General features: G+C 43.0%; 2 protein-coding genes across 3 annotated transcripts in view; both read left to right on the plus strand.

The window, feature by feature from the left end:
* The first annotated feature begins 1016 nt into the window (after positions 1-1016).
* Positions 1017-8728, plus strand: LOC127003854 (DNA replication licensing factor Mcm5-like). The gene is made up of 13 exons (XM_050870941.1): positions 1017-1265; positions 2010-2136; positions 2498-2626; positions 2888-3060; positions 3229-3384; positions 3783-3864; positions 4167-4607; positions 4916-5233; positions 5882-5997; positions 6443-6571; positions 7415-7557; positions 8223-8350; positions 8479-8728. Exons 1-13 carry the CDS (start codon positions 1111-1113, stop codon positions 8578-8580), a joined length of 2199 nt encoding a protein of 732 aa, XP_050726898.1. The 5' UTR covers positions 1017-1110; the 3' UTR covers positions 8581-8728.
* Positions 8729-10799: 2071 nt separating this feature from the next.
* Positions 10800-18554, plus strand: part of LOC127003855 (protein rolling stone-like) — a 77454-nt gene continuing 69699 nt past the window's right edge. For both annotated transcript variants that reach the window (XM_050870942.1, XM_050870943.1), the window contains exon 1: positions 10800-11005. In XM_050870942.1, the coding sequence (XP_050726899.1) occupies positions 10815-11005 (191 nt within the window). In that variant the 5' untranslated portion in view covers positions 10800-10814. The remainder of the gene's footprint in view (positions 11006-18554) is intronic.

Raw genomic sequence — 18554 nt, forward strand, 5'->3', positions numbered from 1 at the left:
AAACAATAGAAGGTTCCAATAAGGGTACATAACAGTCTTCTGAATACGGATTTCTTCTGTATTATAAGGTTATAGGCAACCATGATGACCATATTCACATGTTTTCGTTAATATTATAGGATTTTTCATTACATCTAGGTCCTCTGACACGCCAGAATCTAACTATGTACACGCTAACCCATATAATATAACCGTGTTTTTTTCTTGCTCACAGATTACAAACTATTGATTTATCAGCTCAAATATGAATGCATTAACCCATATAATGTAACTGTATAATGTATGGTGTATAATGTATCTATAATGTGACTATGATTGTATATTCTATAATGCAACTATATTTGAATGATTTATAATGTAACTGTACGGTATAACTATGTGAAGTAACTGTATAATGTAACTGTATTTTCTTGTTCATATATTATCAATCAATTAGTTGAAATATGTATAAATAAAAATACCCTAACCCATGCATATATAACTTGAAATATTTGATTATCTCTCCCTTTTAATACTGGGAAATATGCTATTGGTTCTGGGGAGGGCAAATAAAACATGGAAAGCAACAAAAAGCCCACAAATAAAACAGAAAACGCTAAGTCCGTGTAAGCAATATAAAGTGAAGTACAGAACAAAAAAGAGTATATAAGTGTACGCAGTGATGTAACTTAGAGTGCGTAGTGTAGTATCTAAGTGTAAAGAAATACCAAGGAGGACATAAGAAGCGATATAAAGAGAAACAGAAAAAAAGAAAGAAGAAGAAGAAGAAGAAGGAGGAGGCAGACGAAAATGACAGCTTTTGGCGGGAAGGTTTTGGCCAACGTTGCCAGATTGTCGTACTCAGTTGCTCATATATCCCGATTTCCATCCCAAAAACTATTTCTTGGGCCACAATAACGATATTTATTTGTAGTTACTGTTGAAATGGATTATTATTCTTGTTTCCTGTTGATATGAATGGGGGAGAAGCTGGTAAATGTGATGCTCCGAGTACGATAATCTGGCAACGCTGTAACTTTTGGCGCGAAGGTGAGCACAGAGAAGCACAAGAGGAGACCGCGACGAGGAGCTCCCTGTTATTTTTGGCGTTGTTTCGTTATTTCTGGCATCATGGAAGGCTTCGACGACCCCGGCATCTTCTTCTCGGACAACTTCGCCGGGGAGGACCAACAGGAGGAGGGCCAGCTCAACTTCCAGGCCGTGAAGAAGAAGTTCCGGGAGTTTATCAGGGAGTTCCACCAGGGCAACTTCAACTACAAATACAGGCAAGTGTTTTTACCCTTTCCTTTCCTTCTCTTTCTTCTGTATTTGACTTGTATTTGTCTGTCCACCTTTCATTTTCCTTTATATGTGTGTGGGGGGCATTTTTCCCTCTCCTCGCTGGGTGTGTGACAATTTTCCCTTTCTTTGTCTAATTATGTATGTGCAGACAGGATATTTTTATTTTCATTATTATTGTTACAGCATATGAATGAATTAATGGTAGATAATACATGTAAAAGTTGTGGGAATATATTTTTTTATCATCATAACCTTTGACAGACTAGCTGATTGAATATGTATGTGGCATATTTCATTCTCCTTGGCCTGTTAGTTTTCTTCCTGGGCTGTTGAGGAATATGCAGGGTATTGGTGGGCAGCTGGGAAGGGGATGTCTGCCAATGGATAAGTCTGTATATAAGTAGTTTCTTACGTTCACGAGACCAAGCATTCTGGTGTCTTATTTTTTGGGGTGAACGTGGTGGTATTAGCATTTGTATACCACCTGTGACTTCTTATAGGCCTACATGAATGTGATGGTAGCCTTTATTTAAGCAAACAAGCAGGTTATTGTCTTTTATTTACCATGTTGCCTTTATCCTTAATTATGTATCTTGTGTATTTGTGCTAATCTGTCTCTATCTACTGCATTAGTACAATAATTATATGCGGATAGAAATTTTCTAATCTGGTAAAGAGAATGTTTTCCTGCCTTCTTCCATGCTGATTACATTGATGCTCTGTTGCAGGGACGCCCTGAAGCGTCAGTACAACCTGCAACAGTTTTACCTTGAAGTCAGCGTTGAGGACGTGGCAGCCTTTGACGATGCCTTGGCGGAGAAGCTCAAGAAGGCACCCGCGGAGCACATCCCACTGGTAGGCATGGGGGCTGGCGGTGGACATAGATCCTAACTTGGACATAATTTTTGGGGGGCCGCTATTTACTCGCATCTTTTATAGGAGTAGCGTTTAACGAGTTTTTGTTTACACTTTTTTATGCCTTTTAGCTGCTTCCTTTCCATTAAAAAAATATAAAAAATAATGGTGCTCTAGAGAGGGACTTTATAAAAAAATATTTGAAAGATTGAGAGAACTGATAATCTATTAGTCTCGCTGTGACAATGGAAAGTTTATTCAAGAAAATGGAAAAGTATTAGGTAATGCAGATAATTTGGAGAAACATATACCCCTAAATGAATGTTAATAGGGTTTAACTAATTTTTTTCTTGGGTTTCAGCTTGAGAGCGCTGCCACTGAAATCGTGGATGAGCTCACCGCACCACGGCCCGAGGGGGAGGAGAAGGTGGAGCCCATTCAGATCTTGCTCAGCTATGGGGCGCATCCCACTGACGTCCGGAAACTCCAGGTGTGTGTGTGTGTGTGTGGGCTTCTGTTCTGATTTGCTCTTTGATAAGTTGTTTTCCAATGCTGATTTGTTTCATTGCTTAGGCAGAAAATGAATCAAGAATTGTTTCCTCTCTCTCTCTCCATCTATCTATCTATCTGTCTTACACACATCACATTGCATTACATTGAATATCTCACTTCAGACGACCACTAATTTCTTTACTATTCTTTCTGTAAAATCTTCACTATTCCTTCACTAATTTCTGTGCTATCCCTTCAGTCTCAAGAGGTCAGCAGCCTGGTCAAGGTGGCGGGCATCGTCGTGGCTGCGTCGGGGGTGAAGGCCAAGGCGCAGACCCTAACCATCCAGTGCCAGAACTGCCGGAACACCGTCTCCGACCTTCCCGTCAAGCCAGGACTGGAGGGCTACCAACTGCCTAGGAGGTGTAACTCGTAAGTGTGATTTCCCCTCGTCTGTGTTCCTGAATGTAGTAATTCTTTGTTAATTAACTGCTTTATGTCCCCCTCCTTTCTTTCATTATCTCATTATAGCCCATGTTGAAGGAATGACTAATTATATATAGTATGTAAAAAACAGTGTTATTCCTTTTTTCTATACAGTGAACAAGTGGGAACAGAGAAGTGCCCCCTGGATCCCTTCTTCATCGTGCCGGACAAGTGTTCCTGCATGGACTACCAGGTGTTGAAGCTGCAGGAGGTGCCCGAGAACCTGCCCCAAGGAGAGATGCCACGCCACCTGCAGGTCTATGTCGACAGGTGAGGGGATTGACTGTCTGAGGAACCTTGAGATATACTAATTGACATGAGAAGAATGGACATAAGGGAGGATAGAGTATATGATTGTCAAGAGTGGGAGTGGCACAGTGACTTCATGCCGTATTCAATCAAGAGTGGAAGAGACTAATAGCCTGTCCAACCCCAAAATACAGATGTTAAATGAGAAGAGGTATGGGGATTTAACTGTCTGAAGAACCTTGGTGTAGTGTACAAGGGTGCAGGACAGTAGCAAAAGCAACGTTAATGGTGTAGGGATGGAAGAAAAGGAAGAGAAGGGAATGGAAGTGTAGGGAGAGGGAAATAAAGGGGAAGGGAAGGGAAGAAAAGGCAGACTTGGATGTTGTTAATGATGTACTAATGTTTCACCGCCTTGCCAGGTTTTTGTGCGAGCGTGTCGTGCCCGGGAACCGCGTCAATGTGCTGGGCATCTACTCCATCAAGAAGGCTGGCAAGACATCGGTGAGTGGCAGGGAGTTTGGTTTTTAGGATCTTTGAAAATATGATGATTCAGGTTTTCCTTTTTGAGCTGGAATCTTTATTGGTAGAAATATGATGATTTAAACTTCATTTGAGTTAGAATCTTTGGTAGAAAATATGATATAATTTTTCATGCAAACTTAAATCCTAACTAGTAGAAATGTGGTCCTTTAATTTTTCACTGAAGCTGGAATCCTGATTGGTAGAAATATGAGTGTAAAACTTTTCACTTGTCTTAATTGGTAATATCGTTCACGGATTTAACATTTTTCCTCGTGTTCCAGCAAAGAGGTTCCCGTGAGAAGGTCGCCGTGGGTATCCGAGCCCCGTACCTGAGGGCCATGGGCATCCAGGCGGACCAGGAGGGCAGAGGGCACTCCACGGGCATCACTATCTCGGCCGTGGAGGAAAAGGAATTCAAGGAGCTCGCCCAGTCCAAGGATGTGTACGAGAGAATCGCACGCAGCATCGCCCCAAGTATTTACGGCTTTGAGGACATAAAGAAGTCCGTCGCCTGCCTTCTGTTTGGCGGGTCACGCAAGCTGCTCCCCGACGGCCTGGCTCGGAGAGGTGACATCAACCTGCTCTTGTTGGGTGACCCGGGAACAGCCAAGTCCCAGCTGCTGAAGTTTGTGGAGAAGGTCGCCCCCATCGCTGTCTACACGTCCGGCAAAGGCTCGTCGGCTGCGGGTCTTACAGCGTCAGTCATCAGGGATCCAGTGTCTGTAAGTTGACCCAAGAATTCTCATTATTTTTATTTTATTTATTTATTTTTCTGAGGTGGAGCTGATTTGCATTTTTCCTCCCTTTTCCTCTTATTTATCTATACATCTATCTCCGTCATCAGGGATCCAGTGCATGAATGAATGAATGACAAGCTTATCTAATGTCTGATGAATGAATGGCTGCTAAGCTTATTTAATGAATTAATGAATGAAGTGACTGCAAAGCTTATCTATTGTCTGATGAATGAAGAACTGTTAAGCTTATCTGATGCCTGACGAGTGGATGATTGACACTATTTTCCCCACAGCGCAACTTCATCATGGAGGGCGGGGCGATGGTGCTGGCTGACGGGGGCGTGGTGTGCATCGACGAGTTTGACAAGATGCGCGAGGACGACCGAGTGGCCATCCACGAGGCCATGGAGCAGCAGACCATCTCCATCGCCAAGGCCGGCATCACCACCACCCTCAACTCCCGCTGCTCCGTCATGGCCGCTGCAAACTCCGTCTTCGGCCGCTGGGATGACACAAAGGGCGAGGAGAACATTGACTTCATGCCCACCATCCTCTCGAGATTTGACATGATCTACGTGGTGAAGGATGAGCATGACGAGGGGAAAGATACGGTAGGTTGAAGCTGTTTATTTACGCAACTTGAAAATAATTAATATGGTTAGGAGTATATGTTAACCCGGTAGCAGCAGGGATCATGTTTCTTAATGGTCCCACCAAGCGAGAAGAATGAGAAAAAATCACCCCTCACACAAACCATTTCATAATATATATCAAAGCATTTGTGATCAGATTATGTATCATCTATTTTGGGGGGGTTATATCATGGCACAAATTTGGCCCATCGCTGCTACTGGGTTAAGTTATGCATAACCTCAGTCCTTATCTCTGTCTCGCTGGCCCTTAAGCATAGATACAGTTGGTTGATATGGTTTAGTTAGCCCGTCCGCTGCAATTGGCACGGATTTGGCTTTCAGTGGTAGCCTGGTAACATATAGTCCCAGGTCTTTTTCTGCCTCTGTGGTGGATAGTGGAGTGTTTCCCATGTGGTATTGGTATGCTGGATATCCCCTCCCTAGGTGCATGACTTTACATTTTTCTTCATTGAATTGTAGCAGCCACTTTTTGTTCCATTACTGTAGCTTGGTGATGTCTTCTTGTAGGAAATCCACAGTGAGGGGATTAAGTATTCATTTTAAGAGGTGTTGGGTATATAATGATGACTTTGCATAACCACAATTTAATCCTTTTTTATCCCCCAGACTCTGGCAAAGCACGTGATGAATGTCCACCTGAATGCTTGGCAGACAGCCGAGGAAACGCCCAAGGGTGAACTGTCCCTCAAGTTCTTGAAGAAGTTCATCAGCTACTGCAGAAGGTAAATATTGGCAGCCTTTAGTCTACACACCAGTATCATTAACCCCTTCAGCACCAGTACGTACGCATAAACGTGATTCTAAGGGTTAAATACTATTCCCTGAGTGATCTGATAAGTACATGTTTTCTTACTTGTTGTTAACATAGAAATTGAAAGATAGATGCAATGTCCACAGGGTTTGAAACATTGGTTATCATTGACCTAATAAATTTTTCCACCCAAATGACCTGGTACATGATTGCTACAGGTACTAAAGTGCATGAAAGATGGAGGTAATGTTCAGAGAGATTAGATTTGATAGGTTAGACTGATTTAAGTTTGATTTTTATTTGATTTGATTTGATTGGAAGCATCTCAAGGGCAAAAAAATAACAAAAAAAGCCTGCTAGTCACTGCTCCTGTTGGGTATCAGTGAAGTAATTACCTATGTTCCCCCTGCAAACAGAAACTGCGGCCCAAGACTCACAGAAAACGCTGCCGAGAAACTGATGAACCGCTACGTCCTGATGAGGGGAGGCACGCGTGAGGCAGAGAACCAATCGGACAAGAGGCTGGCCATCCCCATCACTGTGAGGTAAGACTTGAGTGTGAGGCATTAGTAACTCATTTCCTCTACTTGTACTTCTACTTTCACTGCTACTGCTATTACTACTACTTCTACTACCATACTTTTTTTTTTTACAGCAAAGGAAATAGCTCAAGGGCAAAAAAAAAAGAAAATAATAATGAAAGCCCATTAATCAAATTCTTCTATTCTAATCTATTCTTTGTATCCTTTAACTTTTCCTCTTTTTGTTTCAGCTTCCAATCAAGGCTTTTCTCGTGGCTCACTCTTGTATTATCTGTCTTATTTCCTGTCAGTCTTAGTAGTACAGTTCTAGTCCCCTTGTCCTCTTTTTCCTTTCTTTCCATGCCTATTTCAGTTATTTGTGCTACTTGTCTATCTAGTTCTGCCCATGTGTTCCATTCCATTGATCCATTTCACTAGTGGTCTATCCCTTACACCCTCCTTCCATCCTGTCTTCATTTACTGCTCACAAAGCCATCCTCATTTCACCCTTCTGGATACTACATGGCCAGTTTCTCCCTTACATACAACCGGAGGCCATTACTCATATATCAGTGGCCAAGATATACCTCTAGATGTCCTTTCCTACTATCCTGTCCTCATATACTCTTCACCAAGCCTTCCTCATTCACTCTTAACAAAGCCATCCTCATTTCACCCTTCTGGACCCTATATAGCAAGTTACTCCCCTACAGACATCTAGAGGTCATCATTTGTATGTTAGTCACTGGCTGAGATATGCCTTTAGATGTCCCTGCCTACAATCCTGCCCTCATTCACTCTTCACAAAGTCATAGTCACCATCCTTTCACCCTTCACGACCCTATACAGTAAGTTTCTCCCCCACAGGCAGCTGGAGGCCGTCATCCGCATATCAGAGTCCATGGCCAAGATGCGCCTGGAACCCTTTGGCCTGGAGAGTGATGTTGATGAGGCCCTGAGGCTCTTTGGCGTGTCCACCCTCAATGCAGCCATGTCCGGCTCCCTTGCTGGTGGGTTCTTAGGGAAAACTTGTCATGTATTTTATGGTCAACCCTTAGACAGCAGCAGTATTTGAAGAGTTGCTCCCTCGTCCCCCCCCAAAAAATGAATCTTTATATATCAATGCCAACCTTAGGACCATAGCATAAATATAGTTACGGCGCATAAGAGATATTTTAACTATCGTCTATATATAGATTCTGCCGCAGTCAGGAAGTGTTGTTATATTTCTGCCTTACAAAACTGACTGACTGAATTTTGGACCATCTATATATTGTTCCACTGCCATCTAAGGGTTAATGTTACACCTGTGGCTGTTTGTTGTTAGTTATGTGTGTAGTAAGGTAATTTTCATGGCCCGTTCAACCCCATAAGGGATAATAAGGATGTTAAATGAGAAGAAGGAAAAGAAGAGGGAAGGTAAATCTCACTCATCTGGTTTTGTTTATATATTTTTTCCTGTAAATTCATCTCTTCAGTTAAAAGTAGTAATCTAGGTGGGTTCTTTGGCAGGTCGTATGTCTATTTTATAGTGGATATTACACCTACTACCTGCTGTTTGTATTGAAAGGAATCTATTTAGGCCTATATCAATTTTTTTATTTTCCATTGATGCCCTTTCATGAATCTCAGTAATAATAATATAATAATAATAATTTTCTGTGTGTTTCTGCAGGAGCTGAAGGCTTCACAACAGAGGACGACAGGGAGATGCTGTCCCGGATTGAGAAGCAGCTGAGGAGAAGGTTCCCAGTTGGCTCCCAAGTGATGGAAAACTCCATTGTCCAGGACTTTGTGAAGCAGGTGAGTCAGGGCTGCCAGGTGGCTCAAGGCAGTCATTCACAATTTCATTCAACATTCAACACACACAATCACTGCATGGGACAGGGCGACAGCGCAGGCATTAATGTGTTCTTTCCACCACTCACCAGAAATACCCGGAGCGTGCGGTGTACAAGGTGCTGCACTTCATGGTGCGGCGTGGGGAGCTGCAGCACCGCCTGCAGCGCAAGATGCTCTACAGGATCAAGTGAGGCGCTGCCGAGGGAAGCGTGCCACTTGTAGGCCCAAGATGTCTCCAATTACTGAACATAACTATTATAGAGAATATATTTTGTTTTTAACTATTCCATATTGAACCATGATGTTTTTTTCTGTATTGTGATACATTTTTTCTTAAAACTCAAGTTTTGTATTTACCTTTCATTATTATTAAGGTTGATGATGTGGCTGGGGATCATGCCCATAAATGCAGCACATTTCAGAAGGTAACAGAGCCATTCTCACAAACCTAAAGACCAGCACAAAGGATTATATTTCTAAGTACCGAATGATGTAAAGTTAGATAATACTCCAGCACACAAGTATTAGAAGGGAGCATCGATCCCTGATGAAATTGTGCATTTTGGGCTGGACTGAGTACATGAGGAGGTTGAGTAAAGTAATGATGGGATACACAACATGCTGCCAGTGACCAAACAAGTTATTCAGCTCCACCTGGACGAGTATATACAAGTGAGTGAGTGAGTGGACATTTGACGAGATAAAAGGGAAGAAAAATAGTTAATCATTTATATAAGAGCAAAGAAGGCAGCAAGATATGTTAGGCAAGGAAATGTTGATGTAGGAAGAAACTGAAAGCTGAGACGAAGAAAGAAAAAAAGTAGAGCAAGATGAATCAGAAAAAAAAAAACGCATTCTTCATCCTCTTGAAATAACAGGAGTAATGAGAACTAACAAACGGACGCACGAACACATGGTCTCTCTCTCTCTCTCTCTCTCTCTCTCTCTCTCTCTCTCTCTCTCTCTCTCTCTCTCTCTCTGTCCTCCCTCCTTTCTTGACTATCTTTTTACATTCTCTCTCTCTCTCCCCACACACACACACACACACACACCGTAATTCTGGCGATACGGTAGAGAGAATGAGAGTAAAAGGAAGAAGAGGAAGAGGAACAAAAGCAAGTAGCATAAAAACTTCCATTATGACGAAGCAATTTGTTGTAATTTAGGAAGAGGGAAGAAAAAGGATTGAGGTTGCGTGCAGCTCAGATATCGTGCCCTTGTTTTGAAAGTAATATGGCGATACGGCGGAGGGGCTGATTGTAAAAGGAGGAAGATGAACAACGGAGGCAAGTAGCATATGAAGATTTCCATTATAACGAAACTATCTTGTACTTTAGGGAGAGGGAAGAGAAGGGATTGAGGCCGGGTGCATGCAGTTCAGATATCGTGGCCTTGTTTTGGAAGTATGTGACTGCGATCTGTGTAGCTACTATCCCAATTCCTTATGCAAGAGTCAACCGCCATCTACGTTCTTTCATCCCTTTCGCTGGTAAACTAGAACATGGGGAGTATCAAGGCCCCCCCCCCCCATTCGATTTTGATCCCTCTCTCGGCTATACTGTCTACTATGTGCAGGAACAGTGCCAGCAGGCTTTTTATTTGATCTTTATTTTATCCTTGAGCTGCCTCCTTTACTGTAAAAAATAAAAAATAAATAAATACACCTTCCCAAACATAAAAATGGGATCTATATATTATTTTTAACAGTACAGGAGGCAACTCAAGGGCATAAATAAATAAATAAATAAATAAATAAATAAAAAAAGTCCGCTAACCATTGCTCCTATAAAGAAACTAGAAATAAGAAAGTAAAAATATACCTTTAATTAACATCCTTCCCTCAGGTGTGTGATGTGGACCCTCGTGTCATTAGTCCGAACAGTCATCATGGACGCGGACCCAATTAAAAACTTATTAACGACTGTCACTAATGGTTCACTGCGACACGAAGCCAAGGAGCGTGAAGCAGAGAGGTGGGCGAAGGGGAGGAGAGGAGGAGGAGGAGAGGGGAGCATCCACGTGTCTCCCATCTCCCAACATCCCCAACCTCCTCACCCTCCCCAGCGGCCAGCACCCGTCCTCACCTGTCCACCTCAACAGGCAAATAACCCTCAAATAAGTGAGTGAGGGACGTGTTGGTGTCTGTCCGTGTCCGTGTCTGTCTGTCCGTCACTCAATGCTTCACGTGCGTGGTCCGAGCCCGCGTGAGAGAGAGGTGAGGGGGGCGGGGCGCTGCGAGGCTGCCGGGCGGGGCGACACACGGGTAGCCAGACACTTCCAGGGACACACCACGCTCGTAGTCACAACTCCTTACTCATATCACCCTCAATTAACCTTTTAGAGCACTCAGGTACCTCGCACTTATCAAAAGTCGCTGTGGTGTAACTTGAGTCTGTATTAATAAGAAGGACGGGATGACGGAGTGATGCGCAGACAGTCGGAGGAGGGGCCGCTGAAGCTACATGTGCTCGGGTGTGGGCGTGGGTGTCAGAGGCAGGAAGATAGAGGAGAAGTAGTCAGAGGTGATTTGGTAGTTACAAAGGGCAGGTCCCGCGTCCCTGTTCCCAGCGGCCTGACACACGCTCTTGGCGGGGCGGGGCGCGAGGCGGAGACGAGGTGAGTGGAACGGGAAAGTTGTAGAAGTGGTATTTGACTGTGCTTTACTCTGTTTGTCATTGAAATAAGTGTTGTGGAGGGGATGAGAGAACAAAAAGGTGGTAATGAGGTTCTTTTTCAATCTATTAAGAAGTGTTGCCAGTACTATTTCGTGAGTGGAACGGGGAAGTTGTAGAAGTGGTATTTGACTGTGTTTTACCTTGTTTGTCATTGAAATAAGTGTTGTAGATGTGCTGATAGAACAGAAAGGTAGTTATTAGGTTCTTTTTCAATCTATTAAGAAGTGTTGCCAGTGATATTTCGTGAGTGGAACGGGGAAGTTGTAGGAATAATGCTTCACTGTGCTTTACGTTGCTTGTCCTTGAAATAAGTGTTGTGGAGGGAATGAGGAAGCGGAAAGGTTATTTTGAGACTATAAGAGAGTGTTGCAAATGAGAGATCGTGAGTGGGGAAAGTTTCATAAGTAATATTTTCATTGCCGTTGTATAAAATGTTTGTCCTGGAAATAATGTGTGTGATAAGGAGACAGACGAAACGATATTGGTTCTTTTTTTTTAATATGTAAGAGTTGCAAGTAATATAGCGTGAGTGTGACGGGAAAGTTTTAAAAGTAGCCTAGTATTAAAAGTAGCCTAGTATGTCGCTGTGCTGTTGTTTGTTGGTCCTTGAAATAAGTTGTGGGTGTGATGAGGAAGCAGAAAGGTGGTATTAACAGTTTCTTGACGTGATCTTTAAGTACGCGTTGCAGGTAATAGGCTATTTTTGATTAGGCTTCTTCCTTTTTTGTTTACTTTTTCGTTTCTCTTTTTCTTACTTTTTTTTCTTTATTTTTTTTTTGCTTACTTTTTCCTTCCTCTTTTTTTCCTTTTTTTTGTTTACTTTTCATTTCCTTTCTCTCTTTTTTTTACTTTTTGCTTCTTTTTTCCCTTACTTTCTTTTTTGTTTACTTTTTTGTTTACTTTCTCTTACTTTTCTTTTTCTTTCTTTTTTACTTACTTTTTGCCTCCTCTTTTTTTCCCTACTCTCTTTTTTGTTTACTTTCTTTCTTACTTTTTTCTTTTTTGTTGTTTACTTTTTGCTTCCTTTTTTTCCCTTACTTTCTTTTTTGTTTACTTTTCGTTTCCTTTCTCTTCTTTTTCTTACTTTTTCTTTTCCTTTCTTTCTTTTTTACTTACTTTTCGGCTCCTCTTCTTTTGCTTACTTCTTTTTTTGATTAATTTTCGTTTCCTTTTTTTTCTCTTTGATGGGAAAATAACATTTGGTTGGGCTTTACTTGGTGTTGCGGGTGTGATATTAAAAAAAGCAACATATTAGGCTATTTACACCCATAAGCAAATGAAATAACGTGTTTCGGGTATAATGACGGAAAAGAGTCTCACAGTAGGCTCTTTGCATCCATACGCGAGTGTTACAAGTATTTTTTATAGTATGTAGTCACGTTAAACACATCCTCCCTATAGCGATGTGTTAATGAAAAAACAGAACGGTGATTATAGTATGTTTTGACGCACCCAGAATCGTGTGTCACAAGTGGGTCGGTACTGTCACTCTCCTCTCTGACATCACGTTAAAGCCACCTGGTTTTTACACCGGAAAGGAAGTTTGATTAAATGGGAACAGGAAACCAACGAAACTGGGACAGATTCCTCCTCTTCTAGCTCTTTTTTTTACACAACCCTACATGTGAATATTAGGAGGCCGCAAGAGGCAAGACAGCTTCCTCTTTCTCCTCTTTTCCCTCTTACTCAAACCCATACACATTGATATAAGGCTTCATGAGGCAAGACACCTTCCTCTTCTTCCTCTTTTTCCTCTTACACGACCCTATATACGCGTGGATATGGAGGACGCAAGAGGCAAGACAGATTCCTCTTTCTCCTCTTTTTCCCTCTTACACAAACCCATACACATTCATATAACCCTTCATGAGGCAAGACAGCTTCCTCTTCCTCTTTTTCCTCTTACACGATCTTACGCGTAGATATTAGGAGGCCACAAGAGGCAAGACAACTTCCTCCTCTTCCTCTTACATACATATAAAGAGGTTACAAGAGGCAAAACAACTAACTCCTCTTTGATATCCACAATTGAGTTTCACGATATCTCCGCACGTAGGAACTTGCTCGTCCTTCTGGAAATAAATACTCCTCTGAAAATGTTGAAAAATATGATCAGGCTCTTTACTAGATCCAATAATTGAGTTTCTAACGTGCTCTGCTTTCAACGTGAGATAGATAATGTATTCAACGTGAGGAAAGAAGTGTTAGTGCGCTGTATCTTGTCCACTATGAAATATTAATGCGCTGTGGATGTGACTGAATGCAAAGATGTTTATTAGTCATTCCCCGTCAAGTGTTGGGCGCGACTGGCATTCAATAGGAGAAGGAGGAGGAGGATAGATATGAACTTGAGTCGTAGAAAAAGTGTTACTGCGTTGTATCGTGTCCTCTATGAAATATCAATGTGCTATGGATGTAACTGTGAATGCAAAGAGGTTTATTATATTCTCATTCCCAGTCAAGTGTTGGGCGTGTCTTGCATTTAGTTGGAGGAAAAAAAGAGGATCGTTAAGCATTTGAGTCGTAGAATAAGTGTCACCGAGTTCTATTCTGTCCTCTTTGAAATACTAATGCGGTATGGCTGTGACTGTGAATGCAAAGAGGTTTATTGATAAGCTGTTCTCATCCCCAGTCAAGTGTTGGGCGTGGCGTATACATTAAATTGGATAGGCTAAGAACATAAGAACATAAGAACGTAAGGAGTCTGCAAGAGGCCGGTTGTCCTATACAAGGCAGCTCCTGTACACTCATCCCCACCTTACCTCACCATCCATGGCTTTATCTAACCTTTTCTTGAATATATCTATGATATTGGCACCCACAACATGGCTCCCAAGCCTGTTCCATTCGTCCACAACTCTACCCTTCGTAGCTGTAGTGTATACCCCCAGTTTAACCTTTACCAGTGTGCGTGTGTGGTGTTTAGAGGGTTGGGTGGGCGGCAGAGAGGGATATAAAAGCAGTAGTATTATCGAATCAGTCGCTAATGCATTTGATAATCTGTTTTTGGGCATAGCGTTGATTCACACAGTATATAGAGTACGTAGCCTAATATTCTCTTTCATGCCTGCCTCGCTTTGAACACACACACACACACACACACACACACATTGGCAGTTGTATTAATTCTTAAGAGGGTTTGACTTACGTCTATAACATAACAACACTGACATAGGGTTCTCTCTCTCTCTCTCTCTCTCTCTCTCTCTCTCTCTCTCTCTCTCTCTCTCTCTCTCTCTCTCTCTTTATCTATCTATCTCGACGCTGCAATGCTATAGGAAGAGAAGGAGGAAGAGGAAGAGGAGGAATGATAGGGGAAGATAAAGAAGGAGGAAGAGGAAGGAAGGATGAGAGAGGAGGAGGAGGAAGGATGGGAGAAAAGAAGAGAATAGGAGGTGGAAAAAGGTAAATAAAATGGTAGAAGAAGAAAAGGGGAGGAGGAAGAGAAAGAAGAAGAAACAAATATAAGGAAGGCGAAGGATAAGGAGTAGGGGTCAGAGAAGGAGGAGGAAGGGAAGGAGAAGGTAGGGACTCTTCCCCCATCTGTGTGTAAAGCAATGCCTCGCCTTTGTACGCCATATGGGCGATGATTGTATATGATTGCGTAATGCTGCTATACATCGTCTGGCCGTGCGTGAGGGAGGGGGTGTGCTGCTGGCTGACGGGGCGGGGGGCGGGGATGTGGCACGCGAGGCTGGGAGATAAAGAGTATGGCTGTGATGTGATGGTGATGGTGGTGGTGATGTTGTTAGGCGGTGTTAGTGATAGTGGTGGTGGTGGTGGTGGTGTTAATGTTGTGGTGGTGATGTTGTTAGGCGGTGTTAGTGATAGTGGTGTTTGGGATGGTAGTGGTGTTGTTAGGCTGTGTTAGTGATTGTGGTGGTGATGTGGTGATGATGGTGGTGGTGTTGGTGTTAGTGTTGTGGTGGTGATGTTGTTAGGCGGTGTTAGTGATAGTGGTGGTGAAGGTGGTGTTGCTAGTAATGGTGTTAGAAGGTGATAGTGGTGGTGTGTTGGCGGTGGTGATACTTTCGGTGAGTCTGCAGTGTATGGTGACGGTGTTCAGTGGTGGTGGTGGTGGTGTTTGTATTCTGTTTAAGGGTGATGGTGGTGGTGCTGACAGCGGTGATGGCAGAGTTTATGGTTGTGGTGATATGGTGTATGGTATAAAGGGATGCTGGTGGTGGTGGTGGTAGTGGTGGTGATGTAGTGGTGTTGACGTTTAGATGTGATGGTGATGATGATAGGGACTGTGGTGATGATGGTGGTGATAACTTGTGGTAATGATTCTTTATTTAATGGTGATAATAGTGGTCTTTCTGTGTGTGTGTGTGTGTGTGTGTGTGTGTGTGTGTGTGTCTCTCTCTCTCTCTCTCTCTCTCTCTCTCTCTCTCTCTCTCTCTCTCTCTCTCTCTCTCTCTCTCTCTCATAATCCCTAATTTCAGCGATGCCGTGCGAACCTACTAATAATATAATCTACGCCATTATTAATTACAGTATTCCTGGATTAGCGCGGTCACCAATGTCGGAGTTATGATGTATTTTATATAGGGAGCTTTAATAATTCTGGCGGTCCGTTCCTTTTATGCCGCCAATAATAGGTGTTCGTTCAGTGGTAATATTTTCTTCATTCGTTCTTTCGACTCGTTGATCGTGACACCGTGAAGAGGAGAGATTTTCTGTATTGATTTTTTTGGGGGGTAGTTCTGTTTCTCTTTCCCTTTTTTCTTTTTCTTACTTTCATGTTTTGCTTTACTCTTTGTCTTCTCTCTCTTCTTTCTTCTTGAGAGGATAAGAACATATGAAAAGAAGGTGTCTGCAAGAGGCCACCTTACCCTACCATCCATGAATTTATCCAACCTCTTCTTGAATGTACGTTTTTGTCTTTGTTACCCTTACATAAGCCTTTCATTACTATTATTGCATGGCAGGATAACAAAGGGAAAATTACCTCTACTCTTTGTCATCCATTACCTTTTCAACGCCTCCGTACAAGCAGACAGGCATAACTTCAGCGTTTTATCTGTTAGGGAGCGGCCCCCGACACATATATTCGCCTTTATATTCGAAGTGCTTAACCTGTCCCTTCCCCTCACCTTCCTTCCCTTCCCTTCCTACCTGTGTTACTCTTAAGCGTCTTCCCTATTGCTTGCCTGCTTGCTCGTTTTGCTTCGCCTCCTCCTCCTCCTCCTCCTCCTCCTCCTCCTCTGTCGTGTGTTTTTATTGATATGTTTATGAGTTGGTATGTGTTTGTTTTTGTCGCGTGTGTTGTGTGATTTCCTGTTTAGTTTGTGTTGCGTTGACAGGGAAAAAGTTTTGCTGATTTTACGAAGTGTTGTTGGGTTCCTGTTTGTTGATGTTGATGTTATTTTTATGTTGTTGTTGTTGGTGGTTGTACTGTTGTTGTTGTTGATGCTGCTCTTCTTCTTCTTCTTCTTCTTCCCCCGCCCTCCCTCTCACACCAGACAGACAGACAGAGAGAGAGACAGACACTTCACCCCCTCCTCCCTTCCCCTCCCCCTTTCCCCCCTCGTCCCCCCCCCTCCCCCACCACCATCACTCCTCCTTCCTCTTCTATTCTTCCCAAGCCTATTTGACATTATTGGAGTGGTTTTTTCCGTGCCTGTTGACGCGCCTCCTCCTCCTCCTCCTCCTCCTCTTACTGCCGGTCTTCCTCCTCTCTGTTCTCTTCTTCCTCCTTTTGGTACTTCCTCTCCTATTATTTTTTTCTTTTCTTCCTCTTTTCTTTATATTCCACCACCGGTTCTTTCTTCCCTTCCTCCTCCTCCTCCTCTTCCTCCTCCTCCTCCTCCTCCTCCTCCTTTCGCCTTCTCCTCCTCCTCCTCCTCCTCCTGGTCATTGCACATCCACACTTTTTTCTTTTTTTTTCTGATCCTCCTTCTGGTCTTCTTCCTTTCACATCCTCCTCCTCCTCCTCCTCCTCCTCCTGGGCGCAGCGGGGACAAACACCGCCGCCCTCACACACCAAATATTTGCGTGAACTGTTTGCTTGGCGTTGTCCCCATTGATGGAGGGCCGGACACACACACACACACACACACACACACACACACTCTCATTCATACACACACACGCGCGCGCATATTCGGTATTGCTAATAGTGATGGTGGTGATTTTGGTGGTGGTGGTGGTGGTGGTTGGAGATGGTGGTGGGTTCTTCTTCTTCTTCTTCTTCTTCTTCTTCTTCTTCTTCTTCTACTTCTTCTTCTTCGTTCTTATGTTCTTCTTCCTCTTCTTCTTCTTCCTCTTCTTCTTTTGATGATTATGGTTATGAAGTTGCATGAATTGGAATATTGAATGATAAGGTAGATTAGGAGGAGGAAGACGAAGACGGAAGGAGGAGGATGAGGAGGAAGGATAATGATTACGGCAAAAAAAAAAAAAGATTATTCGTTCCCCATAGAAAAAACGAGAGAGAGAGAGAGAGAGAGAGAGAGAGAGAGAGAGAGAGAGAGAGAGGAGGAGGAAAAATAAACCCTTAAAATTGATAAAAATAATAGTTCTAACGATGATGGTGGTGATAGCGGTGGTGGTGGTGATGGGGTGACAACGGGAGGTAATGGCCGTGGGAGAGGCTGCTAATGGTGTTAATGGTTATGTAAGGTAGTGGAGGTGAGGCTGATGGTGGTGGCGGTGGTAGTAGTGGTGGTGGTGGTGGTTATGGTAATGGTGGGGATAAAGATGAATGGGAAAGTAATAGAGGCGACGGAGAAATGGTGGTGGTGGTGATTGTGGTGGTAGTGAGGTTGGTATTGGTGTTATCGGGAGGTGGTTATAGTAATGGTGGAGATAAAGATGGGTGGGAGAGTTATAGAAGTAAAGAAGAAATGGCGGTGGTGTTGAGAATGGTGATGTCAGTGAGAGGTGGTGGTGGCGAAGGTGTTGTGATGCTGTAACAACAATAGTAGAAATAGCTTTAGATAAGTAGATATTAAAGAAAACGGAAACAACTGACAATAGTAACGAAAGAGAGGAAAAACAAGATATAAATTAGAGAAACAGAGATTAGAGGAAAAGGATACAGTTGTCAATATAAATGGTGATGTTGGTGATAGGGATAGTGGTGATAGTGGTGTATTCTTGGAGAGACTTTAATGGCACTGCAGTATTCACAAGTGGTGGTGTTGGTGTTAGGGTTGATGTTGGTGCTGGTGCTGGTGGTGATTGTGGTGGTGGTGTTAGTATTGTTGTTGCTGTTGGTGGTGGTGTTGGTGTGTGTGTGGAACAATATGTATAATTTAACAATAGAAGGACGAGGACAGACAGTGGAAGATAAACGAGTAACAAGGAAAGTTAACACTGAAGCTGCACAAGACGCGGACAACAGGGAACGCGACAAGAAACACGAGCAATGGGATGGCACAGGAGACAAGGGCAAGGGTAGACGGAAACATTTCACACGAATACACACACCAACAGTGGTAGTGGTGGCAATGTTAAGTCTTGCCAAGGAGGGAAACAGGTGGAGG

The sequence above is a fragment of the Eriocheir sinensis genome, chromosome 26 (assembly GCF_024679095.1).
Source record: "Eriocheir sinensis breed Jianghai 21 chromosome 26, ASM2467909v1, whole genome shotgun sequence".
In the NCBI taxonomy this organism is placed as follows: Eukaryota; Metazoa; Arthropoda; class Malacostraca; order Decapoda; family Varunidae; genus Eriocheir; species Eriocheir sinensis.